We start from the raw sequence: 27,961 nt of genomic DNA on the forward strand, positions 1-27,961 counted from the left end.
CTGCAAGGTGATCCCAACTTCTTGCCATTCTGTTGATTTTGAATGCTCATTCACTCCAGATTCCCTGCTGAGAGCTGAAACATTGCTTCTGCAAGAAGGCATTTATTTTAGATACAGTTTCATTCTTCAGATGTGTGCAGCTTCACAGCATTAATATTGTAAATTATAGGGAAAATATGGAGAACGTTAACATGGTTGGCTTAAAGATGTTTGACATCTTTTTCTGGTGATTTCTGTTTTATTATAGTATTTAAATTGGCTTACTCATTAAATTTATGAGATAATGATTGACAGACATTGCTGTATAAGTTTAAGTTGTACAGTATTATGATTTGACTTATATATATACTGTTCCTTGGAATGAGAGTTCTTAGGGGTTACTTTCTTTTTAATCCTCACCTGAAGACTTTTTCAGAGAGAGAGAAATAAAAACACCGATGTGAGAGAGAAACATCCATTGGCTGCCTTCCACATGCGCCTGACTGGGGGGTCAAACCCACAGCCCAGGTATGTGCCCTGACCAGGAATTGAACCTGTGACCTTTAGGTGCATGGGATGATGCTCCAACCAACTGAGCCATACCGGCCAGGGCAGGAGTTACTTTCTTAACAGCTTTCATATATACCATACATCCGTGTAAACTACCAGTAGTAATCAGTTGTACAAACATCCCTAGTACTTACTTATCTGAAAGTTTGTACCTTTTGACCAGCTTCATCCAAAATCCCTATCCCATCCCTTGCCTCTAATAACCATGAATCTGATCTCTTTTTCTATGAATTTGGGTTCCTCTTTTTTTTAGACTCCACATATAAATGCGATCATACATAATTTGTCTTTCTTAACTATTTTACTTAGCATTATTTCATCCATGTTGTTGCAAATGGCATGATTTTCTTATTTTTTTATGGCAGAATAATATTTTGTAACTTCTTTATCCATTCATTCACTGATGGACACTTAAGTTGTTTCCATGTCATGGCTATTGCAAATAATGCTGTTATAAACATGGGGGGGGGGGATGCAGATAACTGTTCACAATGGTGTTTTCATTTCCTTTGGATATATTCTTGTAAGAGGAATTGCTGAATCACATGGTAGGTCTAATTTTAATTTTTTTAGGAACCTCTATACCAGTGGCTATATTAGTTTACATTCAAACCAACAGTACACAAGGGTTCCCTTTTCTCCACATCCTTACCAGCATTTGTTATCTCTAAATTTATTCTTTTTATAGATTTGTATATGCTTCTTTTCCTGACACATAGATTTAATATTTTTTAAAGAAAAAAATGAAATACCTGGTCTGACAAAGGAGATTTTTAAATTTATCAACATATTGTATACCTTCACAAAGGTATAAAACAAATTGTGTTCATTAGCAAGAATAAAATTACATTAAATCAACTCTGGTGTTGGAATGAAAGATGTAGAGTTTCCATACCTACCTTTCTTTATATAGTATTAAGCGTGTGGTTGGCACTTAGTAAATGTGTATTGGTTAAATCATTTAATAATAGGATGTGCTGCTTCCATTGACCATAGACCTTAGAAAAGACTTTTGTGTAACGGCAGTGTTTTCTCCATCTCCTGGGTTTGTCCACAGTAAACAGATCCGAGCTATGCTAGGCCAGTTCAGCCAGGCCGAAGGCTTATTAATGAAAGATGGAGTGCAGCCAGGGACGTTGGATGGAGTTCTTTTCGATCTTGGATGTTCCTCCATGCAATTTGATGCTCCTGAAAGAGGTTTTTCCCTTCGGAATGATGGCCCTTTGGACATGAGAATGGATGGTGACAGGTGAGTATCAATAAAGCATTTCTCCACACAACAAGAAATCGATTTCTCAAAAGCACTCTGAATTTAATTTCCCTTTAAGACTGCAGAATTCCCATTACACACCCACACCCAACACTATCCATATATAATAAATCAGTTTTGTTTGATACTCATTAAAGTTTTTAGTGTTTCTCTAGATTTGGGATTCTGAAAGAAAAACCATTGCTGTCTACACAAACTAGTGAGGAGGATAACGTTCACACTGATGATCTTTTTTATGGATAGTCGTGCTTTGATATGACCTTTTAACAGAGATTGTGACCCATACTTGTCAGAGTCTTTTTATTCTCAGTCTTAAACCTTCTTTGCTCAAGTTGGCATTCATAGAATGAAGAATGTGATCATAAAAGAAAATAATAAAAATCTTTTAAAAACCAGTGACTAATAGTGAAGGTCAAATATTTTTTCATGTTTGGAGATTGAGGTTTAGCAGAGGTACTAAAATCTCAAGCAAATTTTGGCTGTTCTTGATGTCTTGCTAAGGAGGATGCCTTCTGAAATACAATGAACAAAGCTTCTAGTTAAGAGTAGTAAGCCCCCATATTGTTAATGTAAAGATTTGTCAGCAAATTTTAGTGTGAGAATCAGGGTTCCTGAGATTCTCCCCTAAGAACATGACAATAAGATTGCCTTTGAGAATTAAACTCTTAATATGTAATGGATGAGATTAGAGTTGAAAAAATATCTTAAAAAGCAGGTAGGCTTCTTTTGAGATAGCATAGACTATAACTTAGCCACAGATACTAACAGATCTGGAGAAAGTATGTGCCATTCAGAAAGTGGGAGTTGGTTCACATGAATTTATACAAAAAGAAGAGTCAGAGATATAAACAAGTGCATCGCTAATCCAAGTGGTGTTATGGGAGAGGGGAAGTGATCAGTCAAATCATGGAGGCTGATATGTTCCTGTGTTGAATGTGGATGCAACAGGCTTTCTTAACCTGTTGCTGTTGAACATTAGAATCTTACAGCATAGTTTAATTTGTGCTAGCCCAAATTCAACAACAGCTTTTAGGTTATTATAATAAGGTTTCATGTAGTAGAAAAAAAATCACAGGTTCAAGGACCTGTGGGTATAGCCCTGTTGTCAGGTGTAGTCTTCACTATAAGGCAATAAATGAATTCTCACTTAGGTTAATATTTTCTTTGTAAGTCCGTGATCTCTGGAAGACCAATGAAATTCCTTAACCTATTAAGTTGGTGTGGGGGACAGATTCTGTATCTTGACTTTTTGTTATTCCTCACTTGAGGATATTTTTCCATTGTTTTTTAGGGAGAGTAGAAGAGAGAAGGAAAGACAGAGAGAAACATCAATGTGAGAGTAGCATATCGATTGGTTGCCTCCTGCAGGAGCCCCAACCACGGCCCGGGCCGGGGAGGAGCCTGTAACCAAGGTATGTGTCCTTAACCTTTGGTCCGGGGACCCTTAGGCCGACACTCTATCCACTGAGTCAAACCAGCTAGGGCTGTATCTTGACTTCTACACCATATAAATGTCTATTCTGAAGCCTCCTAGAAGTCCTCTGACTTACAGTGTGTTCCCCCTTTGGCCTTGTAGCACTAACATTAGATAAAATAAAATTATGCCTATTTCCACTGAACTATATTTGAGCAAAATATTTTTTATTTTCATACTTGAAAGTAGAAAGGTATTATCAAAAATTGCTAAGTACATCCATACTAATTTTAGAACTGTCTGATTTGAGGTGAAATCCATACTATGGAGTCTGAGTTTATCATCGTTCACAAGGTTCACTCTAATACTTAGTGGTTTGGGCAGTTGAATTCACAACTAGGTAAGATCTAGCAGGGATTTAGTTGATTATGCCAAAAATGATGATTGGCAAATCCAAGAAGGGGAAAAATCTAAGGGACATGGACAGGCATTGAGCTTCCCTATGGGCTATGATATTATGTGTTTTATGATTATTTGCACCCTTAACTCTCAACAATTCTATGAGGTAAGCATTGTTACTTTCATTCACAGGTTAGAAATTGAGGAAATTGAGGCTCCACTATATTACAAGCTTACTCAATAGTAAAGCCTGGATTCTAAACATTCAGTTTGACTCTAAAGACCAAATCTTTATCCTTAAAGCTATTATTGAAGGAGCAAAGCCTATTTCTAAAGATAGAAACCAGACTACTGTATAGGATGTTCATTGGTCTGGGGGTGCCATGGCAGGCAGGAAAAAAACAAAAACAAGACTTGAGAGAGGAAGTGAGAGAGAGAGAGATGAAGGTTATGGCAAAATAGGGTACAAGCCAAGGACAACAAAATTTTCTCCTGGAGGATCTAGGCACTCTAATGAGGTGCAATGAAGTATATTTAAGGAAGGATTTAAGTGTTTCTTAAATCTGATCTGATCCTCAGATCTTAAAGATGCCATATCTTTGTTATTTAAATTTCTCACAATGTGGTACCAACAATCAATCCAATATATTAACTACAGGAGTAGTAACTACTATTAGCAAAGCTATCTTTCTAATAAGTAAGGTCTTGGTTAACTCATCACTTAGAATTCCTGGATCCATTTTTCTAAGGTAAGTTAAGCCGGTCTGACAAAGTGAATTCTGTTTCTTGGTACTATGATTTATTTGGGCACAGTTTGATATTTCTTTGTCTTCTTCACCTGAAATTACCATCTAGGCTTGTTTAGTACTGTTTGTTGATTACCAAGTGTTATTTCATGATGTCTTTTGTCATGGAGGTAGAAGCCAATATTGTTAAACATTTGAAATAATACACTTTATTATCATTAAGATTGTTCTAGTTTTTGTGAGGGAAGCTGACCAGCAGTATCTTCTTGTACAGTAGTTCTCCTTATCCCTGGTTTCAGTTTCTTCCCTTTCAGTTACCTGAGGTCAACCATGGCCTGAAACTATTAATTGGAAAACACCAGAAATAAACAATTCATAAGCTTTAAATTGCGCACCATTCTGCAGAGCAAGATGAAATCTTGTGGAATCCCACATTCTCTTGCCTGGGATGTGAATTGTTCCTTTGTCCAGCATATCTCTGCTATATATGCTAACCACTCATTAGTTGCTTAGTAGCCATTTGGGTTATCATCAACTAAAGTGGTATCACAGTGCTTGTGTTCAAGTAACCTTTATTTTACTTAATAATGACCCCAAAGTGCAAGAGTAGTGATGCTGGTAATTTGCATACACCAAAGAGGTGCAATAGAGTGTATGTATGTATGTATGTATGTATGTATAGGAAAAAACAGTATGTATAGGACTCGGTTCTATCGTGGTTTTCCAAGTTTCTGCTAGGGGTCTTGGATGTATTCCCTGGGATAAGGTGGGACTCCTGTAATGATTTTCTAAGTCAGTTTGTACTCCAATAATATAAGTAGTTGGTTACTGGACAGTCTCGGGTTTATTTAAGTTCCTGAGATTGAGGCTCACTTAGGTAAAAGTCAGTACCCTTGTTTCTTCTGTACAGAAAAAAAGTTCAAGCAACAATTTAAGTTTTGAACAAACTAAATCCATATATTTCTGCTATTTTAGTTTAGGGGAAATCTGCATGAGCAGTCACTTCTTTGTGAATTAAAAGTTAGTAAACTATTTTAATTTCCTGATGCCCTTGACCTTGACGAACCTCACACACAGAGTCCCCACTTGCCCTAATGACAGAAAGCTTATTTTATCCCTGTAAGACTTCAGTCTCTGACTTTAAAAACCTCAGAAGCTCTCTTAGCCTATGTTTGTATGCCTGACTTTATGTCTCAGTACTCTGAAGTTTCACCTCTTGTCAATGAAACTGACGTCAATGAACTAATTGGTTCTTCTTGTGCGTAGGTACCCTGACATGCCCACTGCAGCTGATGTTGTGAACGCTTTAGATCAACAGGCACTTGCATCCATCCTGAGAACATACGGGGAGGAGAGGCATGCCAAGAAAATCGCTTCAGCGATCGTTCAGGCACGCAGCATCTACCCCATAACCAGAACCCAGCAGCTTGCCAGCATCGTTGCAGGTACCCTCATTAATTCTGAACAGTGTCTGAGAGGAAGAAAAAAAAGAATATATATATATATTAATTCCCCAAACTCCCAAAGGGTTTCATTTATACTTAAAATCATGCAGGAGTGAATCTTGCTTAAAATCTTTGGTTTTGCAAGCTTCCTCCTCAACCCCAACACCTCTCCCCCACACACAATTTTAAAATATACTGTAGTTTGCTGATTAGTTTAATAATAGTTTTTTTTTTTACATGAGATAATTTATCATTTGTGCCTACCAAGGTGAAACGTGGAATGACAAGAGCAGAAAAATTTCTTGATTCATCACAGTGCTTGATAAGCATCCTGTATAAGATCTGAGATTACCTTTCAGTTTCACATTTCTGCATTTTAATATTTTGGGTGAAAGGAGAATTGCATTGCCCAACTGCTAAAATAAAATCCAGTGACTCATACATCTATTCTAAACAACCGGCTAACAAAGGGTATGTGATGTATAGGTTATTCCACTTTGTGAATGCTAAACTAAATCAGCCTGAGGGGCTTATTGAAACATTTCATCTTTTTTTGCTGTTTGCCACCATAAACCTCTTGAACCTAAGTCTAGCTAGGAGGCGCTTTATTATAGCCTTTCTGTTTGAAGCCAAAGTTGTCTCACAGCTGTATTCCATGATGAAAGTTTCCCTCGACAAAAATACAACTTCTGCAGTTGTTATTTCACAGAATTCCAGTGGTAAATTATTTGTCTTTTTGGACCTTCTGAAGCCGTACATCTTTTTATTTACCAAATGTATTAAGATTTCTTTTCAGTGGTTTCTCTTAAGTTAATTAAATAGCTAAAGACATAGGAAAAAGCTTATAGGAAGCTCCTAGTTTTGGTTGCCTCTATGTTAATATTATCCATAGTTTAAGGAATAAAACTTAATTATGCATTTATTCAGGTCAAGATTTAAAGATCATATAGCAATTGTCTTATTACATAATTTCATAAAACTATATTCTTTTTAGTTATGCTAATAAAATATAAAAAGTTGACTAAGTCTTTAATTTTTTAAGTAGCATACCTCAAGGCCCTTGAAATTTAACATTGAGCAACTTCCTTAAGGCAAGAAATTGCAAAATTCTCGTAGGTTGTGCAACATAAAATATTTCATGGTATTTTTCCCCATAAAGAGTTTATACTAGCAGGCTAACATTAAATTCACCCTCATCTCGTCTCCCTTTCTTTTTCCCCACTCCATACTCACATGTTGGCACCTTATCTTTTCCATCAGACATTAACTAGTTCTGTCTCTCATATTGGAAAGAGCAGTGAAAAGTCACATTTTTATTATTATTATTATTATTCACAAGAAAGTCCAGAATTTTCTGGTGCTGAAAATGAGGACTTGGGACTAGAGGGTATTCTAGAGGTCATCCAGTGGAAAAACCTTATCTGGTAACTGAAGAAACTGAGGCACAGAGCGTGTCAACAGTTTCCTCAAAGGTACAGCCTAATTTATGGCAACGTCAGTACTAATCTAGAGTTTGGAAGCTCGTGAATTTGAGGCATAATTGGGAATCTGCCTTTAAGAAAATAACTTTTCTGTCTCAGGTTCCTCCTCAGCAAACTTGGGGAAATAACACTGTTTAGATAGAAGTTACATGAAGATGTAGAATAGAAACAATGTAAGTGTTTTCAGGAAGATATGATATGAAAAACATACTGGGGCTATGACAAATTATATAGTAAAAGTGATAATATTCATATGTGTGTATATAAAACCCCATTTTAGTAAATGCCACTAAAAGATTTGAGTTCTCTAATGAGTATTTTTATGGCTCATATGAGCCTCTAATAAAACTTTATTGATGATGATAGAATTCTTTAATAAAGAGAAAATAGAACAATGAAATTACATTTTAAAGCTCATTTATTTAAAAAAGTGATTCGAGAGAGGCTGCTATATACCAGGGCATTATACTGAGTACTAAGAATAGTTTGGGGAGATAACCAGATAGAGCCTCTGTATTCATGAAGCTTATAGACTAGTAAGTGATTGAATAACAACATGGTTTAAGAAGCCTATATTTGTAATGAAAAACCTTCTTATTTATTGTAGTCTGAAGTTATGATTGTGTGGCAAGTAGAAAAAGCTGATGCAAGTGTAGAATTATATAATGTAGATAGATATATACATATAGACTTAGTATGAGAAACAAATTGAATGTATCTAAAAAGTTTGCATGTTCATTATACCTTGAAATGGTAATGTTTTCAATATTTTTGTGTTAAATACAGTATTAAAATTAACTATACCTGTTTGTCTTTTAATGTTGCTATAGAAGATAACATGTGGATCATAGTTTTATTAGATGCACTCCTCTAGTTGATACATATTGTGAGGCCACTGCTGTGACTTCCTTACTCATGACTGAGCCCACAGTGCTTCTCACAGTTTCCTACCTGGGAAGGCATTTAATAACTACTTTTTCAAGGTTAATGTATAAAATAAATAAAATGCACATAGATCAGAAAGGTTCTGCTTTTACAAAGTTTGTAGTCAGTGAAATAACATCAGTGTTAGTAAAAAGTTGATGTTTGGTCTCATGAACCATGACTCTCCCATACCAATATGGTCCAATATCAACACTAAAATAAATTAGAAAAACACATTGCCCTCCCAGTACTTTAGTTTATTCATCTTCAAAGTGAAATAATATCTATTTCCTCCCTCATTCTTCAGGGATGCTGTGAATAAAAGTAAAACTCTGATAAAATATTTTTATTAATTAAATATCTTAAAAAATGGGAAACTACATATTAAAACTCTCAAGCTCTTCAGCAAAAAAAGAAAAAAAGACTTATGCACTTAATTTTGAAAAAATGGCTGTAGTCCAGACTTTGCAGAATTAATGTATATTTGATTTGTGTAGCTTTAAAAACAGGATTGATGCTAGACATCTCTTTGAGTAAGAAGTCTGATTTATTTTCCTCAATAAGCTGTCCATATTCTATGTAAGAGCTAATCTGTATTCCGTTGCTCTTTCCATTCTGTCAATACATCAAGGAAATCACCATTTAATCTTAATTGTTAAATTAAATCTAGTTTAATAAACTATATTAGTTTAACTTTTGGTCTACAACTTACTTTCTATGAAAACTTGAACAGAACTTCATCTTTCTCATCTTGAAGTGGAAGTGAATAATACTTATGATGATGATCATTGTTATTTTTGTTTAGCAAACATAACCCTACCAATTATTTTTTTCTTAAAATAATATTGATATTCACTCACAGTTTCCAATCTGATGCCAAAATCAAATATATCAATCACTTTTCAGATCATTGGGGTTTAGATTCAAATTCACAAAATAGATAATTAATTCACAGATAATGAAAAAATAACAGGAGGCTTATAATATCAACTAGAGGCCCGGTGCACGAAATTCATACACGGGGTGGGGGGTGTTCCTCATCCCGGCCTGCACCCTCTCCAATCTGGGACCCCTCGAAGGATATCCTACTGCCGGTTTACAGGGATCGGGCCTAAACCGGCAGTTGGACATCCCTCTCACAATCCAGGACTGCTGGCTCCTAACTGCTCACCTGCCTGCCTGCCTGCCTGATTGCCCCTAACCACTCTGCCTGCCAGCCTGCTCGCCCCCAATTACCCCCCACTGCCGTCCTGCTTGCCCCCAAATGCCCCCCCCGCCAGCCTGATCACCCCCAACTGCGCCCCGTGCCAGTGTGCTCGCCCCCAACTGCCCCCTGCTGCCGGCCTGCTTGCCCCCAAATGCCCCCCCCTCCAGCCTGATCCCCCCCAACGGCCCCCCTGCTGGCCTGCTCACCCTCAATCGCCCCCCCTGCTGGCCTTCTCGCCCCCACCCTCCCTCCCCACTGGCCTGCTCACCCCCAACTGACTCGCTGCTGGCATGCTCACTCCAAACTGTTACCCCCCCCCCCGCTGTCCTGATCACCTCCAACTGACCCCCACTGATGGCCTGCTTACCCCCAACTGGCCCCCCTGCTGGTCTGCTTACCTCCAATGGCCCCTGCCATCCCATCCTGGCCTGATCACCCCCCGGTGACCCAAAGTCCCAGTCCCTCCTTTTTTTCTTTTTCTTTCTTTTTTTTTTTTTTTTTTCCAGCACTTCCTTGAGCAGAGGCCAGGGCCGGCTGGAAGCAAGTATCTAGGATTTATTTATCTTCTATAATTGAAACTTTGTAGCCTTGAGCGGAGGCCATGGCCAGCCAGGAAGCTTGGCTTCCTCCATTGCCAGGACAACCCAAGCCTCCTACTTGCTCCAGCTCTGTGGCCAGCTGCCATCTTGGTTGGGTTAATTTGCATACTCACTCCTGATTGGCTGGTGGGCGTGGCTTGACTCAGCAGAGTGATGGTTAATTTGCAGATTTCTCTTTTATTAGTGTAGATTTTTGAGTGGGTAAAAGGAGATGGGGAAGCTTTTTAGATATATTTAATTATTGTTGATTAAAATGTGCATACTTATTATTCTTTGCCTGAAACTTTCATGCAAATTTTATTCTGACTCATGAACTAGGTACATGGCTAGAGCTTAATGAATGCTTGTTGAACAAATAAATCAATAAAAAAGATGTGTACATTCCCAGCCAAAGTAAAATGAGAAAAAAGGTGGGGAAAGTCTAAGTTGTTCATTGTTACTGAGAATCAAGTATATTCTGCTCTTCACTTTGAAGAGAAGGGAGACCCTGAGCATCAAAGTCCTCAGTATAAATTAAAGTTGCTTGAGGAATAAGTGAGATTCCCCAAGATACGGACTCAAAAATCCTCACATTCTATTTATTTCATTTGCTTTGTGAACTTGAGTAAGTCACTTATGTCCTCTGATCCTCATTTACTCATTTGGAAAATAGGGACAGCTAATTCTTGCTATGACCAATTATTGGAAAGTTCTCTGTGAATTTTAAAGTGCAAATACACTGTACGCATTGCATTCTCTCTTATCCAGAACTAGAGCTCAATCAGGTGCACCAGACAGAACCCTGAGTGTGGATTTCTCCCCAGGAATACCTGTCCATAGCCACACAGTGTGATCGGTGATAAGCTGATACTTCCATTCCAAGATGTTCTTCCTATAGAAGTTGTGGGATTTTTAGCAAAGAGAGTAATAATCATTTTCTGCATTGGTGCATGTAAGGAGTATCTTTTTCACAGTAGCATTGGAGGCTTGTGCCTCAACTTGTATCTGAAATCACTGTCTTTTTTTGGCAGTTTTCAACAGCCTTCAAAAGAAAAAATAAAATAAAACATTCATCAGTAGACATTGCTATCCTACTTTAGTGGAACATAAACTTTTTCCTGATGAAATTAATCAGACTAGATTACCATCCCTTTATTATTTCAACAATCTACATATTACCTCCTCCATCTTCTCCATAAAGCACTCTTTATATTAGCATTGCCATGATTAAGAAATAAATGATGATGTCAGAGAGCTCAGTTATTGCCCTGGTGGAAAATGGTATGGTCACACCTACTGTCAAGTTTAGAAGGCTTGCCAGTGAGTCACAGTCACCACTGCCACTGCCTGTGCTACTGCACTTATTCTTCTGTCACTTTAAATCTCTTGAGTTCAATCTGCTATACACAGTGCGTGTTAGCATGGTAACTTCATGCCAACTAAATTATCAAGTGACATTTCATAAGTAAACTTATTTCTTATTTTAATAAGTAAACTTTCCAAGAGACATTCTGTACAATGAATCCAACTCAGAAGAGAGAATTAAATGTGTGTGTGTGTGGGGGGGGGGAGCGGGGGGGAGAAACAAAAACCTGAAAATCTTTCTTTCTCCTAAAAGAAATTTGGCTATTCTTAGTTGAAAGTGCCAAGTGTGGACCTGGTAATGTTTCAATCCCAAATGATGTGGCCATGCCTAATTTAATAATTATAATGGTAATATAATAATAAATCATGTTAGCTAATACTTAGTGAATCCTAGACACTATGCTAAATTATTTTCATGTATTAACTCATTTAATAAGAACAACAATCCATCAGGCAGATGGATTTTATCCTTATTTTACAGATGAAGCACAAAGAGGCTAGGTAATTTGTCTCTTTTCAAGTAGTGCTGGAATTGAAAGCTAGTAATATCACTCTAGACTTTGTGCTCCTATTTGTAACCCATCTCTAGATCCCTTACTGATGATTAGGAAACAGCATGAACTGCCTGGCCAGCATTGCTCAGTGGTTCAGCTTTGACCTATGAACCAGGAGGTCACAGTTTGATTCCTAGTGAGGGCACATGCCCGGGTTACCGGCTCCATCCCCTGTGGGGGTGGGGGGTGCAACAGGCAGGCAGGCAATCAATGATTCTCTCTTATCATTTATGTTTCTATCTCTCCCTCTACCTTCCTCTATGAAATCAGTAAAAGTATATTTTTTTAAAAAAGATATAGCGTGAACTGTTGCTGGAGAATGCTGACAGCTCTGTCTTCCAGGATCTCACATACTCATGTTGGACACAGTCATACAAGCAACTTCTTCTATTGTCCTGAGATAAGTGCTGTATATAATAGAATCATGAACAAAAAAGTATGAGAACTAAAGAAGGGAACAATTGATTTTGATGTGGCAAAAGGGTTTGAGTTATTGAAGAGAGAGATTGGGTAGAAGTAACAGACTTTGAGACCTTTGAGTAGAGCCTTTTTGGGGGAGAAGTGATGGTTATTTAAAGAAAAGTCCCTAACATCCAATAGAAACTCATCAAGTGCAGAACTCTTGAACAAAAAATAATCAGGTAGTATTTCAGCCAGTTGAAGAGAATAAAAGACAGACAATACAGCGTCCAATCCCAGGACCCAATACATTTCTAAATGCCTGGAATTCCCTCATTATCTTGGGATCCTCTGTTCTAAATGTGACCTTTAGTTGGGTCTGATTCTTAGTAAATTAGTAATTCAGCATAGCCAAGTCCTCTAGATCTTCCTGATTCTGACTGCATTTCAAATTTCATCTATGGCATAAAAAAAGGAAATGCATCCCTTTACCTCTTTACTCCACTTCTTATTACTTTATACTTTGTGTGCTTATGCAAGTGAAAATTAAAGTGATCTGGCATTGTATGTTCTGCACATTAGCAGTTTTCACATTGGTATTAATTTTGTAAAGATCTGTACAAATAGCCTGGTCATTTTGTTCTTCTCTATTGATTTAAAAAAGAAGAAGAAAGATTATTTGTTCCTGTAACTATTACTCAGAAGTTTTAAGAATTTGGTGGTAGATATTTGTAAGAGCTCTCCATTTGAGAACCAAGATCAAGTAGTTTTACATATTAATTGTACTAACAACTTGTGTGTTTTTTTTAATTGACATGATTTAGATTTTGTCGAGATGGTAAGTATAATGACATGGGTTTGTTTCCCCCAAAAAAGTACTGAGAGGATCAACAATGTGCAGTACTATTCCACAAAAGTAGTCATTTCAGACATTGACTATTATTTTTGTATGTTGGGAATGTTCTTTGAAGAAAGCATCTGTTTTTATTTTCAAAGTATCAAATGTTCAAATCATGCCAAAAGAATGTCAAAGGAAGAGAACCACAAATGTTACTAGGTTGTCAAAAATCAAATATTATATTTCTAGTGCTGGGAGGGGGGAATAATGGATAAAAAAAAGTTTTATGTCCAAATTTTAATCATAACTAAAAATTAAGAATAACACTTCCAAGTTATTTTCTATCATCTTTTGCTTTGTGCTGAATTGAAAAATTATAGAATATCTAGAAAAGATTTTTCTCAGAATTTAAAATAGAGAAATCTACATTAACTTTTTATGTCTTACCATTCCCTTCTCTATTTTTGTGAAGAGTATTAGTAGTTTCACTATTTCCCAAATGCTTTGATTTCTTTTATCCCTGTAATCATTACATCATTATATTGCCTCACATATTTTTAATCACTTGGAATCACATATTATAAACTGGAGCACAGATCATCTTTTTTATGTGTGTTTCATATAATAGCATGTAGGACAGACACAGTAAGCAATAGGATACATTTGCTGACTTTCTACATTTTGCTAATGTATAATAACTCATTTAATGACTTTCTTATCAGCTGGACTATAAACTCTATGAAAGCAAGAATTAGGCATGTCTTCTTCATTGCTACATCCTTAAGACCTGATACAGAATTAGGCTTATAAAATTGTTTAATTATTTTTTGAATGAAAAGTGAATGTCCACTTCATAATTTTGTGATGTTTAGAAAATGGAGGGGGTGGGGGCCTAGAGACAACTAATAGAGAAAAATCTTATAAGCAACCAATTTCTTCAGCATATGGGCACTTTCTATTGGTCTGTAGACTCAGACCTACAATAATAAGAGAAACTATAATAATTTTCCTGACACTTGTAATATCTTTCCTGTTCTCTAGGGGTAAATCAGGTTCAGTATGTCATACAATACTATGTTAGTCTTCTATATTTCCAATTTCCTCATTAGCAAAGCAGGGAATTTGACCCAACATTGAGGTGATATACTTATTTCATATACATATTCCATATTCATTTAATCATCAAGTATTTACTGAGACCACTTTGTGCTAGGCACTAATGAAGGAACGTAAGTGACTAAGGCAAAGCTTTCACCTCAAAATTAACAAAAAAGAGATTTTTACTAGTTAGTAGTCTTCACAGTTGGTGCCTTTTGCATATATCGACATGTTTACTTTTTTTTTTCTTTCTTAGCTTAAAATTACCACTTCTTTCTTGGATCATTCTCCTTCTTACCCAAGTACATATTTGGAGACATTTTTAATGAGGCTCCATTCTCATACTTTGTCTAAATGTATCTTTATTGTGACCTAACTTTTGAATGACAACTTAGTTGGGTATAGAGTTACAAGGTTTATAATTAATTTTACTCAGTGCTTTGAGGTATGATTTCATTGTCTCTTGGCATTTCTATGATTGATGAAAGATCTAATTGTTATTATTTCATACTTGGTCTTTTTCTAGCTACCGTTAAGATTTTTCTATCTTTGATGTTTAATTGTGATATGCTGGGTTGTGACTCTATTTTTTTTTGGTCATTAATGAAACAATGAGCTTCTTTAACATTTCTTCATTCCTGGAAATATAAAAAATTATTTCTTTCCATATTTACTTTCTCCTATTCTCTTGAGTTCTGTGCAAATAGTTATTCACCATGTTCTCATATTTCTCATGTCTTTGTATCTCTGTGTTACAATCCAGGTAAGATCCTTTTCTAATTCACTAAATTTCTCTTAAAATATTTCTAATCTGTTTAACCCACTTGTTGAATTTCTAAATTCACTTGTCATTCCTAAAAATTCTATTGTTTTTAAATACGCTTGTTCTTATTCTTTTATTATATTCTGTATTGATTATTTTTAATGTAGCAAGAATAGTTATTTCCTATTTGTGCTCATTTGTTCTATTATCTCCAGTTCTTCCTATTTATTTCATCTGATTTTATACAAACACACACAGACAATGTATCTAGCAAGTGCATCTTCAGTGAGTTATACATGTGTATCCTTTTTTGGAAACCTACATGCGGCTTAATACTTATGGATAGTAAAGAACATTATAAAGGGATGAACAAAAAGATAGATACAGAGACAGTAAAGCATCAAACAGACTTTCAAACTACAGGGGGAAAGTTAGGGAGAGGTGGGGGAGTTATGAAATCAAACGAAGGACTTGTATGCATGCATATAAGCATAAACAATGGACGCAAAACTCTGGGGGGTGAGGGCATGAATGGGTGTGGGGTGGGGGAGGGTAATGGTAAGATATGTACACATATAATACCTCAATAAAAAAAAAAATAAAAAAAAAATTAATACTTGCTTTTTCCTTTCTTCCCTTCCTGTTTCCTATCTAATCATCTACCAGCCAAGCAAAGGTGTCATGTTAGGTACTTTAGGTTGCAGAAGTCAAAGACACATTTAGGCAAACTTAAGTAATAAAAGATTATCGTTAGCTATACATGGTAGTAAGAAGAAATTGTTATAAAGCTATTCATACTCATAGGAAAGACAGTTATTTAAGCTACATAGCCAGGTCTCTGAGAGACTGGACAACAACTCAGGGGTTATTCAGGGTACTACACAATTTCCCCACTGAACTATTATGTTGCAGGAAACATTGTTGGTTCCTTGCTTTAGTCAATTCCATTATTTTGGTTTGGCTACTCTATGTCTAGCTTCTACAATTAACTTTTTTCTAGGGTTACTAGGTCACTGCTTACTCAGATCTTTTATTTATTTACTAGAAGCCCGGTGCAAGAAATTCGTGCACAGCGGGGGGTTGTCCCTCAGCCCAGCCTGTACCCTCTCCAATCTGGGACTACTGGAGGGATGTCCGACTGCCTGTTTAGGCCCGATCCTGATGGGATCGGGCCTAAACAGGCAGTCGAACATCCCTCTCACAATCCAGGACTGCTGGCTCCCAACTGCTTGCCTGCCTGCCTTCCTGATTGCCCCTAACCGCTTCTGCCTGCCAGCCTGATCACACCCTAACCACTCCGCTGCCAGCCTGGTTGATGCTTAACTGCTCCCCTGCCAGCCTGTTTGCCCCCAATTTCCCTCCTCTGCCAGCCTGGTCACCCCTAACTGCCCTCTCCTGCAGGGTTGATCACCTCCAGCTGCCCTCCCTTGCAAGCCTGGTCCCTCTCAACTGCCCTCCCTTGCAGGCCTGGTCCCTCACAACTGCCCTCCCTTGCAGGCTGGGTGCCTCCCAACTGCCCTCTCCTGCTGGCCATCTTTTGCCGGCCATCTTGTGTCCACATGGGGGCAGGATCTTTGACCACATGGGGGCAGCTATATTGTGTGTTGGAGTGATGATCAATCTGTATATTACTCTTTTATTAGACAGGATAGAGGCCTGGTGCACAGGTGGGGGCCAGCTGGTTTGCCCTGAAGGGTATCCTGGATCAGGTGGGGGTTCCCTTGGGGTGTGGGGCGGCCTGAGCGAGGGGCCTGTGGTGGTTTGCAGGCCGGCCACGCCTCCTGGCAACCCAAGGGGAGGCCCTGGTATCTGGAATTTATTTTCCTTCTACAATTGAAACTTTGTAGCCTGGGGCGGCAGCCATTTCTGGGGCAGCAGCCATTTCTGGGGCAGTTAATTCACCTTCTACAATTGAAACTTTGTAGCCTTAAGCGGGTGAGCCCAGCCAGGGTGTGCGGAAAGCTTTGCTTCCCCTGTTGCCGCCGGCAACCCTGGCCTGCTCTCTTAAGCTCCATTCTGCCGCCACTTGTTTGAATTTGTTTACCGTCTATAATTGAAACTTTGTAGCTTGAGTGGAGGCTTAGGCCTGCAATGGCTATGGAAAGCTTGGCTTGCTCTGTTACCTGGGAAACCTTGCTCTCTGTGGCTGTAGCCATCTTGTACTGGGGTTAATTTGCATACTCGCCCTGATTGGCTGGTGGGTGTGGCTTGGCTGGTGGGTGTGGCTTATATAGCGGAGTGATGGTTAATTTGCATATTACCATTTTATTAGAGAGGATTTTTACTGTCTCATGACATCTACTTATATTGCTTTTATTCTTTCTTTTGGTTTTTGCTTCTTTTGTCAATTGCTTCTGTTTTGCTCCCTCCTTTCGTGCCTCTCTCTCTCTCTCTCTCTCTCTCTCTCCCTCTCTCTCTCTCTCCCTCTCTCTCTTTCTCCCCCTGTAATTCAAGCTCCCTAAGGTAAAGAATCTAATTTGGCCTTATTTATCCATAGTTTTTCCTTGTTTGGCAGAGTTTTGCATTTGCTCCATTTTAAATGGCTGCATTGGCTCATAGGTGTTTACGTGGTGATAGCATGGTGACCAGAGCTTAAGGAACTGCCTTGGACAGTCCTGCTCATTTGATAGATTCCTCCTTAGGATTGCAATTATTTAAATAATGCTTCAAAGAAGAAGTAGTTCTTGAAATTGGCTATAACTAGTAGTAATTTTACTTTTTCTTTAAAAATTTCATCTACCTGTGTAAACAAAACGTGCCCTATAATTCACGTCTTTTTAAATAAACTGTTAACTTGCATATGTCTTTGACTATGCTGTATCTTCTACCTGGAAAAAAAAGAAAACTCTCATCTCCACTGGTTGAAAACATCTTCACCTTTAAGGCCCAGCTTAAATGCCACTTTATATTTTGTATGATTTCTTCCCTGATCTCCCAGGTTGGGTGCTGTCTCTGATTTGAACCACCACAGTAGTTTTTCCATCTTTTCTCTTCCCTATGGCAACAAGGCACTGCAGGAAGAACACAGGCTTTAGAGTCAGGCGGATCTGCATTCAAATTCTGTTTCTGCTATTTAATGGTTGTGTGACTTCAGCAAGTTATCAATCTCTTCATGTCTCAGTGGGAGAGACAAATAATTATTCAGATAAATTATAAATTGTGTAAATGTCATGAAGAAAAAGTACAGGGTCAATGAGAGACTATAGTAGGAGCACATAGCCTGGTTAGGCATTTTAAGGAGGGCTCCCTGAAGAAGTGTCCTTTAAGCAAAGAGTAAGAATAAGAAGCCAAGTGACAAGTCGATAAGAGAAGAGTTTTCAAGAAAAAGAATAAACAAAGGCCCTTCACTCGCTCTCACTTTTTAAAAAAATAATTTCATGTTTCATGTCACAATTTGTGCCCAATTAATAAGTTTAATGCTCATTGCCCTATTTCTACTGTGACATTTCATAACATAATTTTGATGTTGCTAGCATCAGTCTAGTGTATCTGTTAAACTATCCCACTCTAGTAATTTACTAACCTTTTCTGCTAAAACCTTGAAATTTTAATAAACCAGGACAAGCACTGCTCTTTTGATTCTAACATTTTTTTTTATTCTTTACTTTTGATGACTTCCCTTTTTCTACTTTTCTTGCCTTTTAGCAAAATTTTAAAGATATGTATGTGTGTGTCTGTTATAAATTTGTATTGCTGTATATTATATATCCCTGTTATATGTTCATAAGAAGTCTAAACTCTACTGGGATATTGGACATATAAACAAATAATTCTAAAATGAGTCAGAATATTTTGCCATTCCCATTATCTATGATGGCACATCTCCTCTTTCTCTCCCTGTTGCCTCTCTGATTATACTTTTTCAGTACTGTTTTCTTTTTCTCAGCTTGTGCCTTTATTTACTTATTTATTTGCTGGGGTTCAATACATGGTTCCTTTCTCACTAAACATATAATGGACATCTACATCTGTTTCCACAGATCTTACATCATCTGCATGCCCATCTACAGCTCAAGTCTTCTGAACTCTAGATAAGTATTTGCCACAACTTCGTGAACACAGCAATCTATCTATCCCACAAGCATATAAAGTTCCATGTTCCAAATCTCACCTTGCCCAGCGCCATTTTGTTCCAATGCACCTCACCACATTTACCCAAAAGCCCAAACCTTTAAGTCAAGCTTGAGTTGAAGTGAAAAAGTATATCACTAAGACTTTTCAAATATTTTCAAATCTGCCTCTAAATTGTCTCTTAAATCCTTCTGGATTTTTTGTTTTATTTTGTTTTTTGTTTGTTTCTTTTATTGTCATTGCTTTATCATCTTTGCTATCATTATTACCTTAGTCTTCTAACTGTACTGTGTACCTTTTGTTTCTCCAAGCTCCCTCCAGCCCAAGCTCTACCATAGTTATATTTATAAAATATGCTTACAGAGTTATGTTTATAAAATTCAAATCTCATAGTATCACACCTCTTCTTAAAATCCTTAATAGGTCCCCTATCATCTGTGAAATAAAAATTAAACTTCTTAACATGAAAAACAAGGCCCTCATGTTCTGGCTTCTGCCTGTCTTTTTAACCTAATTTCTCCATCGCCCTCTTCTCTCTCCTACCTCCCCACAGGCCATGTCTACACTAAACTGCTCCGCATTCCAGTTCCTAGAATGCACCTTCTGCTTTCTCACTTCCATCTTTTTATATATGATCTTCCTCTACAGGATACATTCTTCCTCACCTTTTCTTCTCTGCCCACTGAGCCCCCCCCCCCCCAAAATCTCTCCACTTTTTTCAAGACTTGGCTTTTATCTGACTGGTTTTGCTCTGTGGTTGAACATTGACCCCTGAACCAGGAGTTCACAGTTCGATTCCAAGTCAGGGCACATGCTTGGGTTGCAGTCTTGATCCCCAGTAGGAGGCAGCCAATCGATGATTCTCTCTCATCATTGATATTTCTATCTCTCTCTCCTTCCTTCCTCTCTTTGAAATAAAATATTTAAAAAAACATTTTAAAAAAAGAATTGGTTTATATATCATTTCTTTGGATCCTTGTGAACTTTCGTTTTTGCCATCTCCTGAAGTTGCTCACTTTTTCAATATGTCTTCATACTAGAGGCCCAGTGCACGAAATTCGTGCATGGTTAGGGTCCCTAGGCCTGGCCGGTGATCAGGGCCGGCCCGTGGGGCAACCAGTGGGGTGATCGGGGGGCCCCCGCTGGCACCCTCCTTGGCTGGCCTGGCGCCACCTGCTCACTGGCTCCACCCCCTGCCACCACGGGTTGGGGGCTGCGGGCTGGGGGCAGCTCCTGTGCTGAGCATCTGCCCCTGGTGGTCAGTACCTGTCATAGCAACTGGTTGTTCCATCATTTGGTCAATTTGCATATTAGGCTTTTATTATATAGGATAGCTAATGAACTTTTGCTTCATTACATTGTGTCTACCTTTTAGAAAGGATGAGTTCTTCAAGGATAGACTGACCATATCTCATGTACTGAATAGTCTCAGCACCCATCTCTTAGGGAATGTGTTAAAGGGGTCAACAGGCTAGGTTAGAGAAAGCAAGAACTATTAAGTCAGGTAGATTTGAACTGCCTCTGTCCTTTACTAGCTTTGCAAATTTGGGCATGTTTTACCTTCTATGAATCTTTGTTTTTTTCATCTGCAAAATATGGATGATAATAACTGACTCACAGGATTCTTGGATAGCTAAATCAGAAAATGTATGTTAAATGTCTAATAGAGACCAATCTCTAGTAGATATCTACTTTTAACTTGTTGAATGAACACATAAAAGTGAGTAGGTGATTGAGTGAGTGGATTAATGAATGCATTTGAGTGAATAGAATAAATGCTAAAAAACATTTTATAATGGACTCACCAAGAGAGACTTTCAATATAAGCAACAGCTGTCTTGGTTAAGATGTCAGCACACAGAGATGTTAGCAGTCTAGGAACTGGGACCTGGAACTTGGGAAGCAATGTGAGAAAAGCATGCCTTTTTTATTGAAAACATTATTCCCTGCTGTTCCTTTATTCCTCTCCCCCTTTTTATTCATCACATTAAGGAATTCTAAGGATGGGCTGGCTGCCTACCCATTCAAGGTATATCAGCATCTTATTAGCCAGTGACAAGTTACCCTCACACAATAAACTCTAGGCTTGGGTTTTGAAAAGAGAATGAGGTTATTATTAATAACAAATTATTATTGTTGAATGGAAATGTATATTGTCTACTATTATGCAATGAACTGTTTTAGAGACAGCATACATTACAGTGATTTTTTTCCTTTAAAAACATTAAGGTTGCCAAAACCGGTTTGGCTCAATGGATAGAGCATTGGTCTGCAGACTGAAAGGTCCCAGGTTCGATTCTGGTCAAGGGCATGTACATTGGCTGCAGGCACGTCCCTGGTAGGGGGTGTGCAGGAGGCAGCTGGTCGATGATTCTCTCTCATCGATGTTTCTAGCTCTCTATCCCTCTCCCTTCCTCTCTGTAAAAAATCAATAAAATATATTTAAAAACAAAACAAAACAAAAAAAAGTTAAGGTTTATGTGGAGTCCACTGGAAAAGATTGGTCTAGACCCTTATGGACTGGCGGTACTTATCTCAGAATTTGAAGCGGAGAATGATAATTTCACAGGTAGGATTTATAAGTTGTTGACTTCATCTCTGTACTCATTAGATACAAAATGGATTTTGATGACAGATTCAGTTTATTAAGCAAATACGCTACTTTGCTATATTGCTTACTCATTTTTCTTTACCGGTCGTTTTTTGTTTGTTTGTTTGTCTTACTTCCTTATTACCTTTGCATTAGTCATCCGGGTTCATGTCTCTGCATTCTACTGTGTCACTGAGTAATGGAAAAAGAAATTAATTTTGGAATTATACAAAAACTAGGATTCAAATTTCAGCCCTACTATTTACTAACTGTTTGAACTTGGATAGGTTACATAGCCGTTCTAATTCTCTCTAAGATAGGGATAATGGTTCTTAACTCATAAGATAGATGTGATGATTAGAAATTACATTTTTAAGCTACCTATCCTAGTGGTAGACATATGCTAGGCTCTTGACAAAAATGAAATAAATGGAGAATTTATCTTAGATAGAATCTACTATACAAACATGCAAAATAATTTAAATTCATGATTATATAGAAAATATTAGATTTTTTCGATTATAAAAGAAGCATTTTCATTTATAAGTCATACAACATTGTTAAGAAGTGAAAATTTTAAAAACCTGTAATACCACTCTACCACCATAACACAAATACTATAACTTTGCACATTCCCTTTATCTCTGTCTCTATTCTCACATTTTTGTTTGAATGTATATAATTTTTTTATTTTTTTCAGTTGATATTTTATCATGTTACTTAATTTTTATGCCAGTATACTACATATCAGTAAGAAATACGTAATGTATATTAATCATATGCTAATAATCTTATTATTAGATTTTTAGCTTACCTTCTAGGGGGGCCTATTATTAAAAAGCCATATGATATATATTATTGTGCATATTTAAGGGGTTCGTGAGGGGGCATACTTACTTTCGAGGCTAAATTCCCTAAGTGAAATTAATGAAATGCTGTTTTTCAAAATGGATACACCGCTTTTTAGAAATCAAAAACCTTTACTGGGCATTATCTAAATCACTGTTCTTAAACAATTTAGGAGGATAGAACATGCAGAAAAATAAAAGGTGGGAGTGACCAGGTCATTGTTAAACTTGATTGTGGTTGAAAAAAAGGGAGATATTTATAATCTCCGATTTAATTAAAATCTATATGCTAATTGACCCTTGGAGAAATTGAACATTTATTCTTTAATTCATTTAGATAGTATTAGTCTTTCAACAAGCCTGTTAGAAGAAAAATGATAGCATACAGTCTTGCCTTTTGGAATTAACATACTATTCCTGCCTTCTGGAAGTTTCTATTTCAGTGGAAGAGATAAATATATTTTTTTAAATCAACGTAGTACAGTTGAAAAGTATAACATTGTTGGTTAACTTTGCTGCAGGAAGGTGGGCAACTGTACCTTGGAGCATGAGGAATAATTATGAGTGTATGCTGACCTCACAAGAAAAAGGGGAGCACTGTTAAACACCTTTTCTGTTACCATCTCCTAACTCTGGAAAGTATAAATGGCCCAATGCTGAGAGCAGTCATGTATGCCCTATACACTATTCCTAAAGGTTCAAATAAAGCATCTTATTATGGTTCATAAATATGCTATACCTTTTACTTACAATTTTGCTTTCTGTTCACAATATCTGGCAAATAGGCCTCAGTCCCTTCTTAAAGATTTCATAATTAAATTTAATATTGATCACTGAATAGGTAATAGGAATCATGATTCAATGTAGGCTGTCTCATCTATACTAAGCATTTTAACACATAATGTATGAAAAATATCCATTCTTTCTTTTAATTCTGAGCATGTTTCTTATCTCATCTCAGCAGGTAATGTTCCTTGTTACCTTTTCTGCTCAGGCCTACAACTTTATTTTTTCCCTAATGTAGGAGCATTTGTAAACCTCTGCCACCCATAGTGAGATCATGTTGTCATCAGACTTAACCTGGTAGGAGTTGGGGATTAGATGAGACTCCAAAGAAGTTTACAAAGAACCTCACTGAGTAAAGCCAATTTTATCCAGAACGATTCGAGTTCACAGATTTTAATTAACAGTTTGAAATTTGTAATATTACTTCCATTTCAGATGGGTGAGAATTTAACACTATATTAAAGGAGCCCAGGCAAAAGGACATGAGTTGCGTCACCGAGACTTATTAAATGTGATGGAAATTCAGCAAACGAATGCTGGCAAACAGGTGCGAGAGCTGAATTAATTTTTAAACCCTACCACTCAGGGGGAATTGCAATGCATCACGTTGACAGCCACAGCACGTTGTTAATTTCATTCACAAGCTTAAAAACCTCAATACATTTGAATATGTGAATGTATTAAATTTTTAAAATTGTAAGTAGCATAAGGGTGTCCCAGGACTAAAAATGATAATTTCTCTCTGGGACTTCCAGTCATTTGTCTAGCCAGAAACATGGTGTTTTTTTTATGAATGAAATCTATCTTATTACTTCCACATACAAATTGTGTTCTATTATTATATGCAGTGCAGGCTGTTCCTAAGCAAGGTTTTCTCTTACTTTTAATATGAAATCCCTTGTGAGTCAGAGGAAAACTGAATGCTCACTGATCAGTTTCCAACTTCTGCTGTCATGCATGAAGGGGGTTCTCAGTCTATATTCCGATGGTGCTAAGTGGTGATGGTACTCCTGGAGTTAAAGAAAAAGACAGCAAAACATAACCAAATGAACACAGAGGCTTATGCGGTGGTATCATTAAAGGTCATATGTTGTAAGCTGAAACCTCACTGAACTTGATGTTTTCACCAGGAATTAACCTATTCTGAAGTCCTGGTATATTTGAGAATTTGATAGAAGCCCTGGAGTATCTCTACATAAGACTGCACTTACACACAGCATCTTACAAAGTTTTCAGGGAGTGCATGAATTCCCACATTCAGAATCCTGTGTATGGTACATCTTGATCTTTGTCTGAAACTAGAAGAGTATCTCTTAGTGGATTGAGTGGATTTTCTCCTCTGCCACTCACTGTGCACGAGACCCTAGACATGGGAGTGGGGGTAAAGGAAAATAAGAAAAGATTTTTGGACTTTTTATAGCCTAGTAGAGGTTCATATACAAATAGTATAGAGTGGTAACTTGTTTGATGGAATATGTACAAAAAGTTATTTGCGAAAGCTTTTGGAGAAGATGGCGCCTTAGTGAGTATTAAGGATGAGTAGGCAGAGAGAGGAGCATTCTAGACTAAGAATAAAAGCAAGGAGCACCACTCTGTCATTACTAAAATTGTGTGTTTACAAGAAACGCGTAATAACAAATGTATGGAAAATCTTTTGGTCTTCTCTCAACATTTCTCAAGACACTTTAAAGAAAAAATAGAAGGAGCTGGGTTTAGCCATTTAAGACCCTTATTCCTAATTGTACACAAACTTGTCCCCTCATTTAGTTTAGCTGGAGAATATTAAGCACTCATTTTTTAGAACATAAAAGCAAATGTAACAAGTGAGTCAGGAAAAGCCATGTAAATACTGCATTGGATGAGTCCACAGTCTTAATCAAAAACATGGTAATCAGTACTTGCCCAAAAGTCTTTTGATAATGGCACCAGTAGCAACTGTTTCTTTTTAAATCCACTATCAAGAAAACTGATGAAAAAGAGAGACAAATGCACAGTCTAATAACCTGAGCTAACAATACGTTATTTTCAATAGAATGAAAAGGACAAAAGCCGAAGGTATTCATTACGGTTCCCATGGTAAGAGACCAGGGCAATGGCTGCCTTCACCAGATGTGCAGTCTCCAGGCTGACAATACCCATCTCCCCCAGGGAAATGGGGAGAGAAAGCTAAACTCCTGCAACTTGATGCAAAGTGATTTGGGTTCCATTACAACATCTCTCAGTAAAAGGCTATTCAGTCTTAGAGTAAAGATTCCACACTCATTTTCTCCCAGAAAATGAGATTGTTATATAAAACACCAGACATGGAATCAGAGCTTCTGGAAATCACTCTAAACCATGTGATTTCATCTTAACTTCCTTAAATTCTAATCAGGAAAAAGGAGATGATATGGTTTGGTGAACATACCATCTTAACGTTGTTGCCTTGTTTTGGACACACTTAAAGACAAGAAAACTCAAGAACGTTCTCAGGAAACTGAAAAATACAAACTAATAAAATATGTCTGTTTGTTTGCTGATGTGGGCTTCCAGGGTGTGTTTCTCTGGTGAACTAGCCAGAAATGTTATGCCTTTCTTCTGGGAAAGTTAGATTCACTCTGTAGTAAAAAAAAGGGGGCGTGTGGGGGTCGACTTCATGTTAAAAAGAGCTGAGTTTCCATTTGACTCCTGTTAACTTGAGAAGAGTCATTTAACCCCTCAGTTTTTCACCTTTACATGGAAATAAGGATATTTGCTTCTTACCTCTCTGAACTCTTATAGGGATTTAATGAGAAAATTAAGATATGTGAAAGATGATGAACATAAAACCTACTTTCAGTATTTTCCCAGTTGTATAAACCAGAAAATGAATTCTATGGAATAAATAGTTGTTATTAAAAATTAAAAGTATCTCTTTCAAAGAGTTTAGAAATGCTAGGTAAACAAAGTTAAATAGTTACCTTCAGAGCTCTACCATACTAATGGGCATTGTGGATCTCCCAAAGGCAGGTGTAGCATGCTGCATTTATTACACTTACTTGACAACAGACACTTGGGGTTGGAAGCCTACTTTACAGCCCTTTTCCCAATATTTACATATCATTCTCCTCAATGGATGTGAATTTTCTTGAGGACAAGCACTACCTCTTCAGTCACATTTTAATCCCCGTGTTTAGTACATTGTGTATAATAAATACTGGCTAAATGAATGAATTTTGTATTATTATTCAGGATGTAATTACTGATTTTTACTAAATATTATTGGTGTCAATTTTTATCTAAATTTCTAGTACGTCAGATTCTGTTTATTTAATAAGTGGACTAAATATACTGGGTTTTTGACCTGTGAACACAAAGGGTATCGTTTAAAATGACTCACAAATACATCTTATCCTTACAAAAGAAAACCGGTGTAGAAAAGTGCTCCATGAAGACTACAGCAAAGGAATAAGAAAAAAATGGGGGGAAAATGTTGTGATTAAAAAGTCAGAATAGAAGTTGTATACTTGGGTGGCCACAGAAATTTGTAAGTTTAATTATGGAAAATAATCTCTTGGCCACATGAATGCAATCTGGAAGTTTTAGGTTAATGAAATGATGGTTCTTACAATTTTTACCATCAGTTATTAAAAATAATCAAGGCCAAACTAAAAAATCTCATTCCTATGCCATGCTAGATCTTCATACTTTTAAGGCCTATATACCATTTTATAAACTTAGAAGGGCACCTTTAATTTGTATGTAAGGAAAATTTTGTACTTCATTTTGGATGCTGAGACATTTTAGTCTGATGCCCACATTCAATACACATTAATTACTCAGGTGCTTCACGGGTATTCAGAAGCCCTCTATCCCACCTACTCTGTTAGTCCAGGATGACAGTATAATTAGTTTGGCCTTGCCTTCAAATCAACACATCAAATCCCTTCCTCACCTACCATTTTACTGCTGAGAATAGTAAGTAAATGTGTGAATGGCATTTCTTAAACTGAGTACTTTATGCCAAGTATCTATAATAATAAAAACGTAATATGCTAATTAGACCAGACGTCCTTCCAGGCTAAGCCCAGGATGCAGCCGCCATGGCTGCGAGGGCCTATTCTTTCACGAATTTCATGCATCGGGCTAGGTGTTCCTATCTGTTTTCTTTATTTGATCTTCACAGTAATCCTATGAGAAGAGTTATCTTCCAGTGAGGAAACAAACTCAGAATTGTTATTGCCTCATATTAAACAACCAGAAAAATATAAAAGATCTGTTCCATGAACCTAGTTTCTTCTTTCTAAAGTTGGGTGCCATTTCTTTTACCATGTTGTCTTAATATAATTATTGTCATTTTTTATGCTTTTCCATAGGGATGATTAAAATGTATATGTATTATCAGTACTTACAAAGAACCTGAGCATAACTTAGGTGAGACAACTATTACACTCTAATGAAGAACATGTAAAATATTAATGGGAATGCTATGTTCCCTGGTGGCTTTGATATTATGATAGTATAAGTTTTATCCAAATCAATTTAGAAATTTACTGCAATTCCAGTCAAAATACTTACAATTATAAAAGTTATTGCTTCTAATTCTATTTCGGATTAATAAATGTATGAATTACCCAAGAAAAGTTGAAAAGAAAGAAAAGATAATGGGGTGAGAGGA

At 37.1% G+C, this 27,961-nt stretch overlaps 1 protein-coding gene across 1 annotated transcript in view; it reads left to right on the forward strand.

The window, feature by feature from the left end:
• The window catches only part of METTL15 (methyltransferase like 15), a 171,504-nt gene that overhangs the window by 131,914 nt on the left and 11,629 nt on the right, over positions 1-27,961 (forward strand). The window contains exons 3-4 of the mRNA XM_008148945.3: positions 1,607-1,798; positions 5,645-5,823. Of these exons, the coding sequence (XP_008147167.2) occupies positions 1,607-1,798; positions 5,645-5,823 (371 nt within the window). The remainder of the gene's footprint in view (positions 1-1,606; positions 1,799-5,644; positions 5,824-27,961) is intronic.

The sequence above is a fragment of the Eptesicus fuscus genome, chromosome 13 (assembly GCF_027574615.1).
Source record: "Eptesicus fuscus isolate TK198812 chromosome 13, DD_ASM_mEF_20220401, whole genome shotgun sequence".
Taxonomy (NCBI): Eukaryota; Metazoa; Chordata; class Mammalia; order Chiroptera; family Vespertilionidae; genus Eptesicus; species Eptesicus fuscus.